This window comes from Lissotriton helveticus, chromosome 7, assembly GCF_964261635.1.
Source record: "Lissotriton helveticus chromosome 7, aLisHel1.1, whole genome shotgun sequence".
In the NCBI taxonomy this organism is placed as follows: domain Eukaryota; kingdom Metazoa; phylum Chordata; class Amphibia; order Caudata; family Salamandridae; genus Lissotriton; species Lissotriton helveticus.
In genome coordinates, this window is record NC_136068.1 from 52,567,514 (window position 1) to 52,590,762 (window position 23,249).

The window sequence follows — 23,249 nt, forward strand, 5'->3', positions numbered from 1 at the left end:
AAAAGGTGTTTTGCAATACCCTCTTGTCCCCTGCGTCCACTTAATATAGCAATAAATAAGTTAGTAAGGGAACAATATCTGTGTAAATCGGTAGAAGGATCGCGTAGAGTAACTTTATTAAAAAGAAGGAGGAGGTTACAAGCGAAATTACGGAAAGAAGGGAAGGATATTATTTGGATAAAATTAAGAGAGGCTGCCTTTAAAGGAGAAATGAGACAGTTCTGGTCTCTCATAGGTGAGGGCTGTGGATCAAGAACAAGACCGCTTCCTATCCCCATTGAAGAACAAACATGGGTGGATTATGTCACAACCCTCTATGCAAGTAACGGAGCAGCGGTTCCCCGTATAGCTTTTATTGAGAGTAGTCAGCTTTTGGTCCCTTTATCTGAAAAGGATATTGAATCAGCCATTAAGGAAATGCGTTCTTCCGGGGCAATGGGGCCGGATGAACTTCCAGTCTCTGTTTTAAAGCAAAGCGGGGCAAAATGGAGCAAATTGTTATGCCCTGTGTTTAATATTTGTCTTTCTAGCGGAAAGATTCTTCCCTCGTGGAAAGGGAGTATTCTAGTGCCCCTTTTTAAAAAGGGTGACCGATTGTCTCCCCAAAATTATCGCCAAATTGCCCTTTTGGATGCAATTGACAAAGTCTTTGCAAGATGCCTTTTGAAACGAATTAATGATTGGGTAGACCAAGCTAACATACTTCCCCTTGAACAGACGGGATTCCGAAAGAACCATGGTACCATGGATAACTTAACTGCTCTGCAAGTAATAACCGACAAATATATCAGGGTCAGAGGAGGGGGAGTCTATGCAGCCTTTATAGACTTCTCCACGGTCTTTGATAAAGTTGATCGGCCTGTGCTGTGGAAGAAATTACTTACTTTTGGTATGCCAGCTAGGCTGCTAAATCTAGTTCAGGAACTCCACTCTGATACCTGGTGTAGAGTACTGTTGGGTGGAGAGAGAGGCCTATCTCAAGCAATCCCCTCAGCCAATGGTCTTAAACAGGGCTGTTTATTAGCTCCTTTATTGTTTTCCCTATATGTTTGTGATCTCCCTCAGACTTTATCCTTAAGCGAAGGAATTGCTCCCACTTTAGGGGACAAACCGGTTGCATGCTTAATGTATGCAGATGATATACTTCTTTTAGACCTTACTCCGCAGGGACTTAATAATCGTCTGCAGGCATTGCACATATTTGCCGAGTCCCACCATTTGAAGATCAACACCTCTAAAAGCAAGGTAATGTGCATTACAGGGAAGAAAAAATCGAAATTTGGAAATTTCAGTTGGTTTTTAGGCAGTGAGAAACTGGAAATTGTAAAATCTTACGTCTTTTTGGGGAAAATAGTATGCGGTAACTTGAGCGACAAGGCTCACATAGATAACATTAGGAAAGCCAAGACACAGGGAAAAGGACTGAGTGCTCTTTATAAAGGCACTGGCAGAAGACATTTTGTCCATTTGCTAGAGGCCTTCCGAGCAAAAATTCCAGCCTCTCTGCTCTACGGCATCGAGCTCATTGATTTGGGGCAATGTTTTTTTTTAGATACTATCGAGGGTAGACTTTTGCGACATCTAACTTCGGTCAATAATGCTTGTACAGTGGAATCCCTCAGACTTGAATTGGGCATACGAAGTAGTTGGGTTCAGGCTCTGGCAGGAGTAATACGTTGGGTCTTTTGCTTAGCCAAGGGTAAATCGGCTACTTTAAGATTTTTGATTACAAAAGAATTACTGGGTCCCCTGAAAGAATATTCCTTACTTATAAAGAATTTCAGAAGGGCGGTTACTTTACTGGAATTAGAGGAATCAACTCTTTTTTCGCTATCTCCACATCAGCTAAAGTCGTCACTAAGACTGGCTACATGGGAGTTAAGTTTTAGGAGGGACAGAGATGTCCTTATTACAAAGAAAGGTGTTACGCAGGTTGTCAATTCTTACTTATTTAAACATATACAACCTTATGCATCCTGGAACCTCCCCCACGGCCTACGCCGTTTTTGGTTCCTCTATAGACACGATCTTCTCCCTTTAAATAAATTACTAGCTAAATGGTATGGTTCTTCCGATAAATGTAATTTATGTAGCAATAATAATTCGATTCAGGATATTGCCCATATCCTTTTCACATGCCCTGCCCTAATGGCTCATCGCCGAAAAAGTGTGAGACCAATATGTTTACAGTCAAGCATTTTCTCTGCTAAATCTTTACTCGATGCCATTTTCAACCCTCCCAATGAAATGTTTTGTTATAGAATTTTTAACTTTTTAAAATGTTTCTTAGAATTATATTAATAGATATGATTTCCACTCTCTAGTCTGTGTAAATAGAATGTATCTTATGGATTTTATGTTTTGCAACTTTTGTTGTTGTTTATGTTTATATGTGGATCTCAATCGAGTTCCAAATCATATTCAAATAAAATTCAATTCAATTCATTGTTAGGGCTCGGTGTTCTTGACAAATCATTGGTCAACTTCCCGGCTGCTTTCGGTACTACCCTCAATCCCTGTGCCTATTCCAGAATGGAAGTGGTTCTGCACCTGGAGAGGCTTTCCAGCTGCACAGACCACAGCTTCCATAGTAGAGTAAGGAATAGCTTTGGAGCCCTGCACAGCCGCAATGGAAAACTAACTATGGCACATGCCTGAAAAAGCAATAAGTACATGGGCAGTGGCCAGCAAGTAATTTCCTAATTTGACAGAGCAATGAAAATCCTTGCATTGATCCAGCATCTGCAACAGACTTCTTCCAGGAGTGTGTTAGAGGAGTAGCCGCAATCATGGCTGCAACCATGACTAAGGAAAGGACAACCTTCAGGATAGTAGTTAAGATTCTATCCTTTCCGTAGCGACAGGACGGATAGTGGGGAAGAAAACGAGTTAATTACCTGTAACTTCAGTTATCTAGCATTGGTATCTTTCATAGATTCAAATGCCTGAATCATTCCCCGTCGCCGAGGCGGGAGTCCCATGGTAAATAAAAAAGCAGTGCCAATGTTAAATGATAATAGTAGGCCCTAAGAAAAAAGGCCTGAGGCCTAGATCCTAGTAGCCTATGTACATCATTATGCTAAAAAGACCAAAGTCTTTGTCCCAACCAACCAGCACCCTCTAGAATACTCTCTGCAGAGCCAGTTCTCCTCAGATTTTCAAGAGCACAAGTGGGAACTAAGTATCCCAAAATAGAGAACTGACTCTCCGGGGAGGAGGGTGGGTGCATGTGAATCTATGAAAGATACCAATTCTGGATAACTGAAGTTACAGGTTAAGTAACTCGTTTTCTTATTCAGTATTGGGATATCGTTCATAGATTCACATGCCTGAATCAGAGTAGCAAGCAGTATGCCCAGTATACAGGTGGTTGCGGATGGTGGGAGACTTGTACTGATAAAGTCCCAGTTGCATCCCTAAATAATTAACAAATGCATCATAATCCGATTTTTCACATGCATAAGGTGACAAATATATGCAAAGAAACATTCATATTTATATACAGTCATGAATATGTAAACTTCATGTACATCTTATATGAAAATAAACACATTTATGCATGTATAACTATATACTTATCCATATATTATATATATTAAGAGAATGAATGGTACTCGAGTTGTTCTCAAAGAAAAAGGTGGCGTAAGACAGCCTGCCAACCGCCGCATACTCTTGACATGTTGATTGAAGGCAGTAAGGCCTCGTGAAAGTGTGGACATTTTTCCATGTCGCAGCACAGCAAATATTCTCTAGAGTCACTCCAGCAAATAATGCTGTAGACGCTGCCACAGTTCTGGTGGAATGAGCTTTGACCTTTCTCAGCAATGGTCTGTTAGATTTGTCATGACAGAAATGGATCGTAGAAGCTATCCATCTAGCAATTGTGGCTTTTGTGACTGCTGTTCCTAGTGTGGCTTGACCGTAAGCCACGAATAGTTGATCAGATTTTCGAAAGGATTTTGTTCTCTGTAAATAAAATTTTAAACTTCTTTTGATGTACAACGAATGTAAGGTTCTTTCCGACGCTGTAGACGGGTTTGGAAAGAAAGTGCGTAACTTCACCGGTTCATTGAGGTGAAACTGAGACGGTACTTTAGGTATGAATATAGGATTAGTTCGGAATGACATAATCGTTAGAGAAATGTAGAAAGGGTTCCTTTATAGTGAAGGCTTGGATTTCACTTACTCTTCTAGCGGAAGTTATAGCCAGATGCAGAGCAACCTTCCATGTTAAAAACTTGAGTTCGGGCCTTGTGAATGGGTTCGAATGGGTGTTTCATCAACTGTGTGAGAATCTTGTTAAGTTCCCACTCCAGTGGAGGCGGTCTCACCGGAGGGAAAGTTCGGAAAAGACCGCTCATGAATTGTTTGATTAGAGATGATGAACATAGTGATGGAATTTCAGCAACTTTTCGGAATCTGAAGAGAGCGGCTAAATGAACTTTTACTGATGAGAATGTGAGTCGAGACATAGTCAAATGTAACAGATAAGGTAGAATCTGTTCTGCAGGAGCTTCTATCAGATGAACTTTGTTAGTTTCACACCAACACCAAAACCTCTTCCACTTAAGAAAATAAGTCTTAATTGTGCTCTGATCTCTTGATTTAGTTAAGATGTCACAACAATCCTGAGGGATATCAAGGTCCTTGAATTCTAGGAAATCCGAAGCCATGCGTGTAAATTTAGAGATTGAGGGTCTGGGTGAAGCACCTGCCCCTTGTTCCTTGACAGCAGCGTGTGTGTTGGACGAAGACGTATCGGCTGGTCCTGGGATAGCAAGAGAAATTCTTGGAGCCAGTACTGTTGTGGCTACCGGGGAGCAATTAGAATGAGACAGCAGCCCTCTGATTTCATCTTGCGCAACACTTTCGGTATAAGAGGGATTGGGGGAAAAGCGTTAGCACAAATCCCTGACCATCGCATGGACAGGGCATTCCCCCTTGACCCCTGTCGAGGATACCTTCTGGTGTAATATTGGCATTTCTTTTTCTGTTTTGTTGCAAACAGATCCAACGTTGGTTTTCCCCAAGCCTGGAACACTCTGTTTACTTGATTGTGATCCAACTCCCATTCGCGACAATCTGATAGGGATCTGCTGAGCGTGTCTGCCAAGGTATTGTGGAGGCCTCTGACATGCTCCGCTTTGAGGGTGATGTTCTGGAGTGTGACCCATTCCCACAACTCCTGAGCCTCTCGACAGAGTTGCTGATCTTGTCCCTCCTTGCTTGTTCACGTAAAACATACTGGTGGTATTGTCTGTTCAAACTAGCACCGATGAGCCCGCAATCCTCGGAAGGAAAGCTTGCAATGATAGGAAGATGGCTCGTAACTCCAGGCTGTTGATATGACATTGTTTGTATTCCTGAGACCATTTGCCTTGTATCTGCAAGTCTTGGAGATGACCTCCCCATCCTTCCATGGACGCATCTGTGGTCAGAACGAAATCTGGGGCTTCTTGTAAGAACGTGAGTCCTTCGGACAAATTGGTTATTTGTGACCACCAGCGGAGTGCGTCCACCATGCGTGGTGTGACCTTGATGATGTCGTTTAAGCAACCTATCGCTTGCTGCTACTGAAGGTGCAGTTCTTCCTGTAAAGGTCTCATTTGTGCCAAGGGGATGAGATTTATGTCTGATGAGCACATTCCCAGGAGGGAGGCAAACATGCGGACAGAAACTGACTTTCTTTTTGAGACACAAAGTGCTAGTTTCTGGAGACTAGGTTGTCTTTCTTGAGATAAGAATGCCTTGCACTGGATCGTGGCCAGACGAGCTCAGAGAAAAGGCAGGATTGTTTTGGACGTAACTGGGATTTGTTTTTGTTCACAGTCAAACCCAGAGAGGTGAAGAGATGGCGACATGTTGAAATGGCAGTCTCTACCGTTTGCTTCGAAGGACCCTTGATTAACCAATCGTCCAGGTACGGGAATACCTGGATTCCCCAGGAACGCAACATTGCCGCTACCGGGGTGAGACACCTTGTGAAGATCCTTGGAGCTGATTTTAGTCCAAACGGAGGCACTGTGAAAACGTAGATACTTGCGATGTTTGGGATGGATTGGGATGTGGAAATAGGCGTCTTCCATGTCCAGAGAAGCCATAAAATCTCCTTCGTTCAGGCAACAGAGAATCTCTGGGTGACCATGCGAAATCCTTGTTTTTTTTTAGAAATGTGTTCAAGTTGTGAAGGTCCAAGATTGGTTGCCATTTTCCTGATTTCTTTTTGATGAGGAAAACACGAGAATAAAAACCTGTCCGTTTTTAATGTACTGGGACCTTTTCTATAGCGTTCTTGAGGAGCATTGTGCAAGCCTCTCTGAACAATAAGTGAAGACGAGGGGGTCCCCTGGGCGGAGTGGTAGTTGGCTTGCTGACAAACTCTAGGGTGTGTCCATTTTCCACTAGGTCTAGAACCCACTAGTCAGAGGTAATTTTTTGCCACTGGTCCAGAAATTATGATATCTTTGCACCCACGGGACGGGGAGGAAATGTGATTGGCGCCCTGCTGAACTCACTGTTTTCTAGCAGAGAATCGCCCTCGGTTGTTGGATCGTTTTCCACCTCCCTGGCGAGATAAACCAGCCGTATTGGATTGGCGGTATGATGAGTGATAGTTTTGTCTATATTGGGGCTGATATTGCCTGTTCTGTTGCGTATGGTAACCTCCTCTAGAGGAATAACCACGCCCCTTAGCGCCTCTGAATGTTCCACACTTGTATTGTAGGGAACCTAAAGATCTCGCTGTATCTGTGATTGTCTTAATGGCTTGGAGAGCTTCATCGATGTGCCGTCGTAGACCATGTCTAATATCTTTGTTTGGACCTCTGGTCGAAAGGTTGTGGCTTTGAGCCAACCCTGGCGCCTGTGAACTGCAGCCCCAGCTAACTGTCTAAAATTTGTGTTGACAATATCTAGCGCACAATCGATTGTTTCTGATGCTGCGCGCTTTCCTTCCAGTAAAACTTTTTGTGCTTCCTGTCATTTTTCTTCCGGAAACAGGTCAATTAGACCAGCTATGTCAGACCACATTTGGCGATCATAATGCCCTATGATTGCGAATTAATTAGCTGCCCTGATGGAAGCAGCGGCCATGGTTGAAAACTTTTTACCAATCAGGTCAAGACGATGTCCTTCCTTGTCCGGCGTTGTAGTTATAGGCGTCGCCGGAAGCTTAGACATTTGCTGGCCAGCCTGGGAAATGACAGAATGCGGCCTGGGGTGTCCAATGAGGCAGGATGGACAATCGGCTGGAGCACGATACTTTTTATCAATTCTTGGAAACACTGCAGGCACGGACGCAGGGGTTTTCATCATTTTTATACCCTCCTACCATATATAATTGATTATAGGAACGGCTCTGGTAACTTTCCTAGACTCCTCCTTAAAATCATGTAGGAAACATTCAGTTTGTTCCACCGTTACTGGAAGTTGAAATCTGGTAGCAGCACACTGCATAGGGTTATAAAAGCCACCTATATCTTCTGGAGGTGAGTTAGATGGTAGAGGAGTTGGTGGCGAAGGCATAGGGATGATGTAAGAATTTCATGGATCCTAATGAAGATTTTCTGGCAGCTCACCTTCTTCATCAGAGGAAGTGTCCTGATCTTGAGGAGGCTGGGAAGGTTGTTGTTCCTGAGGAGGCTCTCTGATTGGAGTAATTGGTACTGGAACCTCAGGTGGAGGTAAAGGTTCTGGAACAGACACTGGTTGAGGTGGTGGAATGACCTGCTGCGGGGGAAACCGCTGCCTATAGTCAGCTAGCATTGTCTGCAAGTCCTGTATGAGGTTAGGAGGTGGATGGCTGGCATCCGAGCGACGAGAGTGCTTCTTGTACACTGCATGATGAGGAACAACAATGTCCTCTTGGTAGTAGTGTTCATTGTAGTCATCATCCTCCTCTTCTTCGTCTTGACATTTAATAATTAATTCAGATGGATGACGAGCTATTCCGAAAGGTCCTTCCTCATCATCATCGTCATAGGCATCATCCTCCTCTTGGGTATATGTTTCTAGGAGGTGAGATGGAGTAAGAGGGGAAATATATGAACACTTCTGTCTTTGAAATGATTTAAGTTGAAAACCCTGTGATGAAATTGGCGTTGAATAAGCTGTAACCTCCACTAAAGCCTTAGTTGGAGCAGGTACCATCATTGTTGGTGGTCCGGTCGTCGACGTCATCGTCGGCGGGCCCATTATTGACGGGCTCATCGTCGACGGGATGGTCGTAGACGGCACAATAGATACCCGTGTTTTCATCGACGAGACCTTCGTCGACGGTATTTTCGTTGACAAGTGTTTAGATGACGATTTCGATGAGTCCTTTGCTGACGATTCTTTGACGACAGTCTTCTTAGCTACAATGGAAATCCTCGTCGACAGTATAGGAGAAGTGATAGAAGTAGTGGAAATTGTCGCTGTCGAAGAAGGAGCTGCGGTGACAGAAATCACCGACGATGAAGGTAAAAGCAAAGATTTTGAAGTGGCGTTACTCACTGTTTTGGAAGATTCCTTTTTTGAGTCCTTGAGAGCTGAGACCTGTGGAGATGGCATAGGCCCAGAGGAAGTAGAGGGAGACCTCTGAGAAGAGCCAGAGTGGGAGGATTTAAGATGTTTTCTCCCCTCACTAGAAGAACTGTCCTGAGATCTAGCTCTCTTGCTGGAAATTGAGGCTCTGTCATCATCTTCGGCCGAAGAAGATTTAAGCCACAACAGGACTCTTGCCTCCCTATCCCTTAGGGTCTTAGAAGGGAAGGTACGGCAAATCTTACAATCCTTAGCTTCATGCTTAGGATAAAGGCAATAAATGCAGTCCTTATGTTGATCATCAACATGGACTCTTTTTGTCGCAGGTTCTGAACAAGGCCTTCCTGTCAGACATCTTGGAGGAAAAACTGAGTAGCACTCAGGAAGACTCCCTTCCACACGACGTGCGGTGAAAATCTGAGGAGAACTGGCTCTGCAGAGAGTGTTCTAGAGGGTGCTGATAGCGAATTGGTTGGGACAAAGACTTTGGTCTTTTTAGCATAATGATGTAGATAGGCTACTAGGATCTAGGCCTCAGGCCTTTTTTCTTAGGGCCTACTACTATCTTTTACCTCTGGGACTGCTTTTTTATTTACCGTGGGACTCCCGCCTCGGCGACAAGGAATGATTCAGGCATGTGAATCTATGAAAAATACCCCAATACTGGATAAAAAAGGTGATTAATAACAGTATGAATGTTTTCTTGCACAATATGTTCTTAGCAAAAAATTAGAAAGGACAGCGATGTGTGATTTATCTGAGAGATTTCAACACACAGGTGATTTACAATCATATTAAAATGGAAGTCTACCACTCCTGCTGCTATGCGCCTGCTCCACTCGGGAGCCTCTGAATACATGCAGCTGACATACGGAACTTCGGCCCGGCTGTCCAACTTTCCCCAGGGATTAGACACATCCGCATACCCAGAGCAATTATCGCTTGGACCTGCCTCTGAAACTTCCGCGAGTGTCCTCTGACCTCGGCCGAGACACATCCGGCCCATCTAGGGCTGTCACTATCCCCTTCCCGACACACTGTCCTGATGAAGATCCTGCGTGACCACCAACTGGGGCACATTTAGGGTTAAAACGTCGACGAAAACTCAAGGCCCAGACTAACCAAGACTCTACACAACGAAAGAATTGAGTCATTGGTGTTAAAACATTATCTGGCCTATCTCTCACCTGTTCATAATGACTTCAACCACCTTGTATATACTGCACAATTGTTGAGCACTGAGCACCTATGTCACAAGATCACCCTATGTCCATGTAAATATTGATCTCATGTTGACAGCTATTGTTTACTGTGATTATCTATGAATGATTTAATTCTGATAAAAGGATACACAACAAAGCATCTAGATTTCTGTTTCCATTTCTTCAAAGAAAATTGTTTTACTTTACAGGTGCTTTAAAAGGTTGCTACCAGATTTTATTAAGTGCATTACGAGCACCATTAAGTAACATACCTTCTACCCAACAGAACCACTTATTGTTTAACTTATCCATACCCAGGTTCTGAGGGACACAGGGCTACCCCATTATTGTTTAACCACTCGGAAGCCAGGGCCGTCGTCTCTGCTAGGGAACTACAGTTGTCATCAGCCACTGGGAGTCGGGCCTAGCCTGCTTTCGAGCCTCCCGGTGCTGATTTAAATTCGATGCAGCCCCCACCTCGCGGGCGGCCACCAGGCCCTTCCACGCCCAGAGGGGGCTGGGATGGGCCCCCCTCTTTCGCCCAGAGTTCAGGTACAGTGTCCTGCTGCCTTGTGCCCTCTGACACCACGCTCGGGGTGGTACCTTTGGCTTGCACTACGAAAGGCTTCCAGTAGCTCACTACCCAGCTGCGCCCCTCTTGTCCCTGGTAGCCTGGTTCAGCTGCACCTATTCTGCTTTCTGCAAGACTGTTGCTTTCTGGTGCCTCGCCTCCCGCAGTCGCTCCCTGTCACACCTGGTGTCTTCCTCAACAGGGACTAACACCAATACCCTTCTAGCGACCCCGCCTGCCCTCTGGAATGGAGACTACAGCACACCCACGCAGGGGATATGCACACAGGGCACACTGTGCGCGGACATCGCTCTGTGCCAGGACTTCAACCGTAACGTACCACCTTCACTTCACTTTGGATGAACTTCGAGTCCTGGACCCCGAATGCCTAAACAGCAGCTGCACGCAGGCCTCCCCCAGGGCCACCGAAGGCCCATTCTCCTGCCGGAACGGCCACTTTATCTGCATCACAAGGGAAACCACTGACACCACGTCCAACAGCCACACCACGTCTTTCACACCCAGCAGCAAGGCTGGCACCAACACCTCCCGAGAGATATGCCTGTTAATCAACGCACACAAACTTGGAAAACACACCAAAGAGATCTGGGACACCATCTCCACCCATGCCCCAGACGTCGTCTTCATCAGAGAAACCTGGCTGTACACCACATCAGCACCCGACATCGCTACAGCCATCTCAGCTGGATATAAGATCGTACACCAAGACCACACCAATAGAAAAGGCAGTGGCATAGTCATAATCTACAAATAGGCCATCAAATGCACAACCACCACAGACACCACCCCCTTAATGGAGCACCTCAACTCCCAACTCCAAACGAACAGCAAAACCACAACCCAAGGCACCCTCGCCTACAGACCTCTGGGACCCCACCCTACCGCCTGCAACACGATATCGGACTTCATTGCATTCACCGCCATGAACTCGAATCTGTATATATTCCTAGGAGAACTCATCTTTCAACTTGAGAACACTGACATCAACACGGCTAACCTTTTAAAAAGTATGGTGAACCTCTGACTCAAGCAACTGGTCACCGGCTCCACCCACATTGCAGGACACATGCTCGACCCTATCTTCGCATCCAGCAGTAAAGTAAAATACACCCACACTGAATACCTCACCTGGTCTGACCACCACAGCGTCAACTTCGTCATCTCGGAACCCTCAACACACTCACCTCCACTGACAGCGGAACTCGGCACAGCTGGTCTAAGGTATCACAACAACAATGGACCAACGGCCTCAACTCCCACGTACCCACCACCATCGAGGACACAGAACAAGCAGTGGACAACTTTACAAACTGGATCACAGCAAGAACTGACAAAGTCATGCCGATGAAACCTACTAATCCCAAGAAACAAACACAACACCCCTACTGGTTCACGGAAGAGCTAAAAACCCAGAAACACAACTGCAGGCAGACTGAAAGGAGATGGCATACCAGCAAGACCCTTAAGGACCGAATATGATTCAAAGCTGTCTCAACCAATACTACCACCTCCTGAAAAACACCAAGACTACCACCCTAGCCACCCGCATCAATGACAGCTTCTCCATGGAACTCTTCAACATAGTCATGAAATTCACCACCCCTTCAGCAACAAAAAACATCATACCCTTGCAAGATCTCTGCGACGCCCTAGTGGACAACTCGTTAAGTTGGCTACCACTCGGACAGAGTTTACTACTGACTTGAAAATGGTGTGCACAGTGCAAAGAAGTCCTAGAAGGTCACTGTTTATACAAGTAGGGCCGACACTTTAATAATGTCTTAGACAAGGATCCCTCTATTGTAATGTAGATAATTTACAAACAACTGCATAGTCCTGTAGAGGAACCAAAGCGCTCAACAGGGGGAGTTCTGTGTGTTGCTGGTAGAGTGGCCTACATGTGAAGTATTTGGATTGATCAGAGCGGTACTCCCATCCTGGCATAGGTCACAGACCATAAGAAGAAAGCAGATAAATGAAAAAGCAAGGAACAGAATGGATGAAATAGTAAACACCTCATTACCATTAGTGCCTATTCAGTGATGTACATTATGAAAAGATACAAACTTTAAAAGATCTGTGAATAATTTACCTGAGAAAATGGCGTGTATATGGTGTGGTTGTGCGACCTCAACATGCTGACTCTTAGAAAGATTTCAAGGAAAACTTGGGTGAGTATCAATGTGGTTAACTATAGTGATTTTTGGCAACCAGGGAGCCAGTCAGGGAGACCAGTATTTGCCTCAAAATAGGCTTTTTATCCCCTTGCCATAAACACCTATGTAAATGGTCCTGATGCAAGGGATACAGGTTGCTGAAGATGTTCAAGAATGTTGTGGATGCAATGTTGATGGGGCTCTTGCTGCAGCGTCTCCTCAGTCCAGGGGCTCGGTGGCCACAGGGGTCAACGTCTCTTGAAGTCCTCTCAAGCCTGGCAAAAGTCCAGTCGTCACTGGGCACCAGTTGCCTAGTATCGCCGGTGTGGAATCATTCCTCGGGCAACATTGCGTCTTCGGAGAGACCAAGGTGCACTCCGAAGATTCTCACGGGTCCAGCAGACTCGGTGGCAACTTATGAACATTGGGTACTGGTCCTTGGAGCTGCACGGCGGCAAGGAACAGCGATTTAAAGACCAGGGTTGCCAACTTGTTCCAGCAGGCTTCTTTAGCTGTTGTGCCTTTGTGCTGCAAACAAGAAGTCAGCCAACTAAACCTTGGAGTCTCTTGCTTCGGCTGGTCTCCGAAGTCATCATCTGCAGAAGTGGGACACATCAGGCACAGTCCCTTCTCCTTTGCTGCCTACTAGGTTCAGCAGATGCAGCCTCTCTTTGCCAGCTCGTATAGTTTTATAGCTACCTTGCTGTAGCAGAGTTTAAAACCTGCTGTCCCAAACCATAGAGTATCCTGCCCAGGGGCATATGCTTGTGCTGATGTCTGTGCTGAACTCATATTTGGTTGTGGAGCTTGGCGAGTGTAGACCGGTACTGAAGCAGGACATGAGGTTGGGCAGAAGGGCTGATGTTTTGCCTTGGCCCTCAAAGACTATTGTGGAAAAGCAATGTTTTTAGGTATTTCATGATTAAAGGTGGTCTGAGATCTTTGGTAAGTGTGTGTGTGTCAGGCTTTTAAAGGAGATTCTTTAGGGGACTAGGAGTCAGTGGAGCATGTGTAGTATCACTAAGGAATGGTCCACAGATCTGGCATGAAGTAGTAGTATAGCAGCTATCTCTCGGTTGTGACGCAATCTGCCAACTAAGTGAAAAGGAAAGCTAAGGCAAAGTTTATTTGGACAGTCCATGCTCATCAATATTTAGCCATGCAATTGCACTTTTTTCTCTCACAAATTAGGGGAGTGCGCACTTTACAGTTCCACAGGAGTAAACAGCAGGTTTCCACTAATGAGTAAAACTAGGATAAAAGGATCAGGTAAACTTACACATAGGATGCTATCTGGCTGGGTGATGTCTTCATCCTAAGTAAGAGAGGAACAAGATGGATTTTTTAGTTTGTAGTACACACAATATGGTTTATTTGCACTACAATATTAACAATTGCCAGCTTCATTACCATCAGTAAACCCACTCTGCCTAGGAAAAGGTACTTCAATCAACTAATCAAATATTTATTTCATAAAGAGATCAATTAACCATTACATGCATAATTAGTTTTCCAGTGTGAGGGAGTGTGCGTGTGTGAGAGTATGCTTGAGAGGGAAAGGCAGAGAAAAAATTAAGCAAGAAAGAAGTAAAACAGAACCAACAGGTTAAAATATCTACAATATTGTTGCCTGCTCTGCTTATTTATTAAGTCTCTTCTTCTCATCCCATAATACAACACTGTTTACACCTGGACCACCCTAGCCCTGGTGGGGCACGGCACATATCTGAGAAGGCTTGCTTATAGTTGTTTCACCTAAAGTAACATTACATATAACAATCATCTTTGTATATGGACATGGCCTGAACACCCAAGATGGCGAACTCTCTGAAGAACTCCAACGCCCAACCCCACATTGGACACTGTAGGAGGCTGGCTTAGCATATAGTGCCCACTTATTTAAGTGAAGCTCCTTGCACTAATCCAGACAACCCTTAGGGTTATTTTAGTGGTCTTAGACAACCATAGAAAGCTCTCAGAGTGGTAACTGTGGAGAGCAGCCTTCAGGCTTAGTCCAGAAAGAGTGTTAAGCAGAGTGTTTTACTAGATCTAGTCATGCAGTGTAGGTTAAATGAAAAAGAACCACACAGTGTAGTTATAAAAATATGTCTATTTATTACACAACACTCACTAACACATTGGTATATCTCCTTCCCGAAGATATCAACACAAACGCATGCAATACTTCGATGTCAAACAATTAAGTATGCACAATACACAGTGGTCTCCAGGGGGGCACCAAACCATATACTGAGACAGTGGAATGCGAACTGCGACCAAAGTCAGGACTTGTACCAGGAGACTCGGAAGAGCTGGGGACTCAAGGAACCACCAAAGGTAAGTACCCAGGAACCCCACGGAGTCTGTATGCAGAGTGGAAACACAGCCGGATACTGATAAGTCAACGGGAAAGTCGCAGTTGCAGTTTTGAAGAAGGAATCTTCCCAGTGGACCCTGACGAAGCCCTGTGTCAGACCGAAGGTTGGAGAGTCACCCTACCCATGGATATGCCAGGACCAGGATAACTAAACCAGGGAAGCTGGGTGCATAGGTGCGAAGTGACGTCGGAAACCACCGTAGGCCACAATGGAGGACTTCAGTTAAGATGCCGCAGGCGAAGACTGTGCAAGAGTCCGGTGAAATTCAAGGGTGGATTCTTTGATAGAAGAACCTGGTAGCAGAGGGGACAGAGTTTACCCCACTCGGAGGGGACCAGGAAGCACGGAAGAGCAATACCCACCGATGACAGAAGATGAAGGAGTGATGACAGCAACCTTGTTGCTGCAGCTGTGAGGACCAGGTGACTCTGAGAAAGACCAGCAGACGTTCATGAGCTGTCTCACATCGGAAGTCGAGAACCAAGGAGGGGGTGGGGAGTGGGGGGGGGGGAGGGCATGAAATGATGAAGGAGCAACATTGGGACCAGCAAAGTCAAAGACACTCACCAAGTGCAGGAGAGTCAGGTTAGGCCCCAAGCAAGCAGAGGAGCCTACTGAAGCAGGAGAAACCCCTCAACAGGACTGTTAGATTTGGGGGTCTCTAGTTGGCACAGGTAGGTACTTGTGACAAATAGGGACCCTCTCTTCTAGTCAGGATAAGGGGATTACACTCCTAAAATAACCCTGCTCACCCCCTTGGTAGCTTGTCACGAGCAGACAGGATTATCTCAGAGGCAGTGTGTTAAGCATTTGGGACCACATACAGTAACCCAGTGACAACACTACAGATGGACACCACACAAGGTTTTTATATAAAAAATAAGTATACTTTATATAGATTTACCACAAGACCATAAATGACAAAAATACACAATACTGTTACTTTAAGATGGCAGATTTAGCTTAGTTCAGTTCAGTTCTTAAGATACGAAACTTTGCGTCAATGTACCTTAGGTTGCGTTGCGCTTCCACGACAAGCAATGCCGCAGCGAGGGAAATGCGGCAAAATTCAGGTGCAAAGAAATAAAGACGTGAAGATCTTTCCGATGCGGCACGCTTCTCCGGGATGCGAGAATTTCTCGGTTCGATGCGTGGACTGCAGCGGCGACACCCTTAATCAGAAGCGAGACGGCAACAGCTTCAGCTTTGACACTTCTCCCACGATGCGTGAAGCTTCCGCACGATGCAACAACTACAGCGGCGACATCCTTGTTCAGAAATGCGATGGCAGCAGCTCCGACGGCGGCACGCTTCTCGGGGATGCGAGGCGCGTTCCTCGATGCAGTGCAACGCGACACCCTTGTTCAGAAGTGCGACGTCAGGCCCTGCGACGGAGTCACGCTTCTACTTCGCTGCGAGACTCTTCTCTCGATGCGGTGCAGTGCCACAACTCCAGATGCGACACCCTTGTTCAGAAGTGAGACGGCAGTAGCAGCGACGGCGGCACGCTTCCTCTTCGATGCGGCACGCTTCTCTAGATGCGGTGCAGTGTGACAACTCCAGCGGTGACACCCTTGTTCAGAAGTGCGACGCCAGCGACGGCGACACGCTTCGTTCTCGTTGAGTCGCGCTTCCAGCTCCTTGCGACAAGCAGTCCCCTCAGAAGGCCCAAAACAGCAGCAGGCACTTCCAAAAGAACTTTGGGGAGCTGGGGGTGAAGTCGGTTGTCCCTGAGACTTCAGCAGGAGACAATAGTAGTTCTTTGCAAAGTACATGAGTTCTTGGACAAATAAATATTCAAGCAAGGGGAAGGTCCCTTACTGCTTAAGCCGATTTTCCTAGAAATGGTTGTGACGTTTTGTATGGGTGGAAGTAGCCATACATGGACTATGTCTAAATAAGGGAATGCTTTCTATGCCTATATTAGGGCAATGTGAATTGTACCTATATAAGGGCAGGAATCGGGAAAATTCACTCAGAGCCTAAAACGCCACACAACAGTCTCTCCTCCGTTTCTTCAGGTTCCTCTCCTCAGTAAAGGTTTCTTCTTGTAGTCCAAAAGTGATCTAATTTCATGGGATCAGACTTCTCCTTTCCTTTCACAGTGCAGGGGAGAAACATCAGACGCCCCACAGGAGGTGCAGCCAGCATTGTGGAAGGCAAGTACAGTTCTGGAGCACTTTGTTGACAGGACTCCTTCTCTTCTTTCAGTGCGCAGGGCAGAGACATCAGCCGCACCCCAGGAGGTGGAGCCAGTATTGTGGAAGGCAGGCACAGCCCTATTCAAGGTTCAGGTGCAACTTTTACCAATCTGGCCACTGCTCATCGTAAATTGGTCATTCTCTGTGATTTTAATATTTGCTTTAACGGATCCCTTGATTCCGGTTACTTTAATGTTCTCCACTCGTGTGAGGGTCTTGGTCTCTTCCAGCTTGTGGCAAAGGCAACTCATAAGGGGAGGGACACATACTTGATCTGATTTTTTCTGAGGCGCGTCATCTTAACATTATGGAAATTCTACCTTTGGTCTGGTCAGACCATTTTTTGAGCAAATGTTCTAATTTTTAAATTTAAATTTGCTAATTATAGTCCCTAAGAAGCCAGTACCTCGAGTGACTATGTTGGTAGAATTTGGAAGGCGCTCCTGCGTAAGCGGGGTTTAGCCCCTCTGTTTCAGGTAGAAGATTGCTTTCCTGCAGACAAGCAGGTGGAGGAGAACTATATTTCCCTCTGCTTGAAGATTACCGCAGTCTTAGATGCCCTTGCCCCGCTAAAGAATCATAGAAGTAGGGGCAGACCATCGGCTCATTGACTCAATGATAACCTAAGAAACCTGAAACTAGATGGTAAATGTGCAGAGAGGACGTGGAGGAGGGGCTATTTGGACAAGGATAAACACACTTGGAGATCAAAGATCATATGTTATAAGAAAGAGATCAATAGGGTCAAGGCAGAATACTTTTCTAATATGATTCTTAATGCCCCTAACAGCTCAAAAAGTATTTTTAACATCTTGAATAGCCTCAGTAGCCCTGAGTGCACTAAAAAGCAGATACCCCCCCCTCCCAAGAACTTTGTCATCATTTGGCCAAGTTCTTTCGTGATAAAATAAAACTATCATCGATGATGGGGGGGGGCTCATCAACAATTGGCCTCTGGAACAACTGATACTATGGGTTTCAGCGATATTGTAGAGAGAGGCACTGATGTTTCTACTACCATCTCAGAAAGCTTGACCGTTAATTATTTAACTGAGTTTGTGCCTCTGGCTGCGGAGGACTTCTGCAAGGTGGCACATGGCATCTCCTCTGGTTCTCCTTTGGATCCTGTGCCACATAAAATTTGGAAAGAGTGTGAGGCACAGCTGTTTCCTACTCTTCGGTCAATCTGCAATCAATCGCTTGCCAGCGGGGTGAAGCCTTCCCATTGGAAACAGGTACTGGTGACTCCTCTGTTAAAAAAGCCTTATCTTGACCCGGAGTGTCCCAAGAATTATAGGCCTATTTCTCTTCTGCCTTTTCCGGCCAAAATCACAGAACGAGTGGTCAGTAGGACTCTTTCTAATCATCTGGAGCAGCATAAATTGCTGGAGGAGGTTCAATTTGGTTTTCGGCCTGCTCATGGTACAGAGACGGCCTTGGTGACCGTGATGGGCAAACTTTGGATGCGGGCAGACAGGGGCCAGGCAGCTGTTCTTATTCTGCTTGACCTGTCTGCCGCCTTCGACACGGTTAACCATTGGACTCTGTTGAGTAGGCTGAGAGAGGTGGGGGTGATGGGCTGTGTCCTTGAGGGGTTCCAGTCTTTTCTCTCGGACAGAAAGCAAGGAGTGTCCCTCCCCCCATACCAATCTGCCTTTACTAACATCACACATGGCGTGCCACAGGGCTCGGCAATCAGCCCTATTTTATTCAACATCTATATGAAACTCCTGATTGTGGTCATCAAAGAGCATAATATTAACATCGTAAATTATGCTGATGACATGCAGCTGATTCTCTCCTTGGAGGGAGAGCAGTCAACCTCAATGGAAGTGTTTCATTGCTTCTTGCGTGATGCGGCTCTGTGGCTGAAAGGAAATTCGTTGCAGTTCAATGCAAGCAAGACTGAGGTGCTCTACTGCTCGGCTGATAGGGTTCCCTCTGTGCTGCCCAGCAACTTCTGGCCAGGCGACATGTCGACCGTAGTTAGACCAATTGAAACGGTCTGCAACCTGGGCGTTATGTTTAACAATAAGCTGCCAATGGAGGCTCAGGTTACTAGAACGGTGGGCAGCTACCTGGCTATTATTAGATCTCTGCACAACAGTTTTCCCCTGCTGCCTCCTCAGGCGTGTGCGCTAGTGGCACGGATCACTATCCTAAGCAGATTAGATTATTGTAATGACCTTCTGTTAGAGTCTACAACATTTCTTTTGGATAGACTTCTCAGGATTCAGTCAACGGCAGCCAAACTAGCCTTAGGCTGGCCTAGAAGGTCCTCTTCCTCTCTGGCCCTGGCAGAGCTGCATTGGCTCCCGTGGGGACAGAGAATTCAGTTTAAGTCCCTCTGTTTAGTGTTCAAAGCCCTGCATGGGCTGGGACCGGTTTCCTTGCAGAGGAAGTTTGAGTGGTACGTTCCAGTTAGAAGCCTTTGTTCATCTTCAGCGAGATTGGTTAAGACTTCGAGGTTCAGAAAAGTTAAAGCTGGTGGTAGAACCTTTGGGGTAGCAGCTGCTAGACTTTGGAATGGACTTCCATTGGAAAGGAGACAAGTCAGTGATCTCCTTTATAGGAGGAGACTAAAAACCTGGTTGTTCCCCAAAGTCTAGAAGGCTATCTGCTTCGCGTGTACACTCTTACACTGTACTCTGAGTTTGGCAGTGCCAGGATGCCTGCCAGGTGACAGAGCGCTTTACAAATAAAGTAAATTAATAAATTAATTAATTATTACTCCTCCCTCCCATCTAGATGCAGATCTCTCTTTTCACCACTGGGCTGACTCATCCTGTCTCTTGGAATCCCCCAGCCCTGTTACTCACAAAACCAGACAAAGGAATACACAATCTAGCAGAGGCAGGCTTGAAAGGTTAGGCAAGCAAATACCTACTTTCTAAAAGTGGTATTTGCAAATACAGAATGGTAAAACCAACTTCACTAAAAGATGTATATTATCATTCTGAGTTCAGGCATACTAAACTCGAATTTCTACCATGTTCCCTGAGACAGTTAGGATTATAAACATGTAATAATCTGGCCTATGGAGAACAGGTAGCCTTGCAATAGTGAAAAACGAAAAAAGCTGTAATTCACTATGACATGCCACACACATCAGGGCTTGTCCTACCTTATACTTACAATGCACCCTGCCCTTGGGCCTACCATAGGGGTGACTGATCTGAAGAAAAGGGAAGGCTTAGGGACTGGCAAGTGGGTACATTTGCCAAGTCAGCATGGCAGTACCAGACTGCATGCAGGCTCTGCAATGGCAGACCCTAGACACATTTTACAAGGCTGCTTCTGTGGGTGGCACAACCAGTGCTGCAAGTCCACCAGTGGAAAAACAACAGTTGATGGACAGAATGCAGAACAAGGTCATACATTCACCCCAGTACAGAGATCTGGGCCTAAATCCATCATTGTTTTGCTCACCACACCACCCCAGTTCAGACATGGCCATATGCAAATCAGCCTTGACCCTGTGCCTCATGGGAACAGTCCAGCCCGAACTGCCAAGCCATGTCTTCCCTGTACCGGAATCAAGCATCCTAGGTCCAGTTTCTGGCTATCAGCCGTCATCAGCCAGGATAGCTGGACTCCAGTGGTGTGGAGAGCTCGGGACTCACGTCTGAGCATACCCGTCCCACTCAGGGTGACCAATGCAAAAACAACAGTTGATGGACAGAATGCAGAACAATGTCATACATTCACTCTAGTACAGAGATCTGGGCCTAAATCCATCATTGTTTTGCTCACCACACGACCCCAGTTCAGACATGGCCATATGCAAATCAGCCTTGACCCTGTGCCTCATGGGAACAGTCCAGTCCGAACTGCCAAGCCAGGTCTTCCCTGGACCAGAATCAAGCATCCTAGGACCGGTTTCTGGCAATAAGCCGTCATCAGCCAGGATAGCTGGACTCCAGTGGTGTGGAGAGCACGGGACTCACGTCTGAGCATACCCGTCCCACTCAGGGTTACCAATGCAAAAACAACAGTTGATGGACAGAATGCAGAGCAATGTCATACATTCACCCCAGTACAGAGATCTGGGCCTAAATCCATCATTTTTTTGCTCACCACACCACCCCAGTTCAGACATGGCCATATGCAAATCAGCCTTGACCCTGTGCCTCAGCATTTGTATTTACACGTCAGTGCACTAGACTAGGGTCTGACAAGTAAACCAAATAGCCAAACATGGAACCACTGTTTAATACATCAATTTACGATAGGGAGCACTCGCACTGTGGCACTGGACAGCAGTGGCACAGTGCAGTGCCCAAAGCATCTAACACAAGCAAAAATACATGAGACAACAGCAAAAATAGAAGGGAGACCCACGCCAATGGTGCCAGGTCTAACAAGGACCCAGAAGTCAAAGGCACAGGAGTCGCAAGAGGACCTCGAGCAGCTCACCAAAGAAGAAGGCCGACGGTGCAGAGGAGGCAGTGAGGACACTGATCTTGGCAGGAAGAAATGCTGAAGGTTGGAGCTTATTGTAGCCCGAAAATCTCTGGAGTGAAGAGTCAACAATCCTTGGCAACGGCAAGTCGGCGTAATGCACAGGTGATCGGTTCTGACAAGGGATACGGCCTCAAAATTGCACAGGACAGGCCTCAAGGGAGTTGTAGAAACACCACCTGTGTTGCTGAGACTTTCGAAGTCTGTGGAAAGTGAGGAGCAGCAGATCAGTCAGCTTCGTAGCAGTGCCTGCAGATGCGTGGAAGTGACTCCTTCACTCCTAATGAGATTACTTCGGGTGCCCTTGATGCCCACACGCCTGCTGAAGATCCTGGAAGAAGGACCGACGAAGACAACGAAGAAGACTTGCAGAACAGCGAGACTAGCAGCAGCAGGAGTCTTCATTGATGCAGTCTTGGTTCCAGGCAAAGTCCAAATGTCCAGATAATTGAAGAGTGACGTGGTTTTAGGCTTGTTCTTCGTGTCCTATGATGAATCTGAGGACCCACCCGCAGGTAAGCCCTTTTGTACTTTAAGAAAGGGGTTAGGACGACTGAAGGGTCCCTCCCAGAGGAAGGGCTGGACAGAGGGGAGGATTCTTCCATGTCCTTTGTCTGGTTTCGTGCCAAGGCCTCCCAGAACTGGTTCCAAATGGAGTATGCAAAGAGGGCACCAAATGTGCCTTTCAAAGCAGTCTGGTGGTGCTGGCAAGCGCCCCCAGCCAACTACATCAAGTCCTGTCTGGGAGGTGGTCCCACCTTCCTGTGACAGGAGACCTCTTGTTCCACCTTCCCCTGCTAGAGTTCGGCAGAGGAGGGCAGAATTGTGTCTGGAGTCAACAGCAGCAGAAGCTTGCTGGCAGACCCTGGAAGGCTATTACCGGGAGTACTGGGAGCTTTCCAGTGCATGGAATCATACCTCTAACACAGGTAACAGTGTTGGGGTATAATTTCAACGTGTTTGATACCAAAAATGCCCAGGTTCGGCACAGCCACTATATAGTTAGCCATTGAGTAATGACGCATGGCCACTATCTGTATAAAAATGGCTAAACACACACCCAAAGCTTGGAGATTCCACTCCAGGGTTTGTAGGGGAGTCCTGCTCATGCAGGGCCCCCGCACAATTACCCAGCACCTTGCCTTCAGGATTGCAAGGCCTGCCTTAGGGGTGACTTATAGGTTTTAAGTGTAGTGACCTCAGATATAAGGAAACGTATATCTGTCGTAAGTGACTTACAAGGGTACACTAGTAGCCAATTGTGGAGATACCAAAGTACTTATGTCAAATGTAGGGAGAAAGCACAGTGGCTGGGGTCCTGATTCGCAGGATCCCAGCCAACTAGTCAAAAAACATATTGACACAAGTAAAAAGTGGGGGTAACCATGAAAGTAGATCCTACTTCCCTACAGACATCATCCTGCTACTGGCCTTGTCATCTTAGGCGATCCAACCTCACAAATGGCCTGAACTGTCTGCTGCACGTTTTGGGCTGTTCACCGCCAGAGTCAATGGCAGACTTGGCGATCGGATGCTCCAAGCACATCACCCAAGATGGCTGTGACGGAAGCTTGCCCTCGCAATACCGGCGACCCCTGTCGTCCTAGAGTTACACCCAGCCTGGCGTCCTTCGTAAGGCTCTTCTGGCCAAGTCAGACTTTGCACTGTCTGCTCTCTAGGCTGCTGCTTGTTGCAGTGGGCAACCCCGAGGCGGTAAGCCAGGCGCATGGTGAACA

At 46.4% G+C, this 23,249-nt stretch overlaps 1 protein-coding gene across 3 annotated transcripts in view; it reads right to left on the minus strand.

Annotated features, from left to right (window-relative positions):
- The window catches only part of LOC144768015 (glutathione S-transferase kappa 1-like), a 217,278-nt gene that overhangs the window by 12,006 nt on the left and 182,023 nt on the right, over nucleotides 1-23,249 (minus strand). For all 3 annotated transcript variants that reach the window (XM_078651410.1, XM_078651411.1, XM_078651409.1), the window contains exon 5: nucleotides 13,753-13,788. In XM_078651410.1, the coding sequence (XP_078507536.1) occupies nucleotides 13,753-13,788 (36 nt within the window). The remainder of the gene's footprint in view (nucleotides 1-13,752; nucleotides 13,789-23,249) is intronic.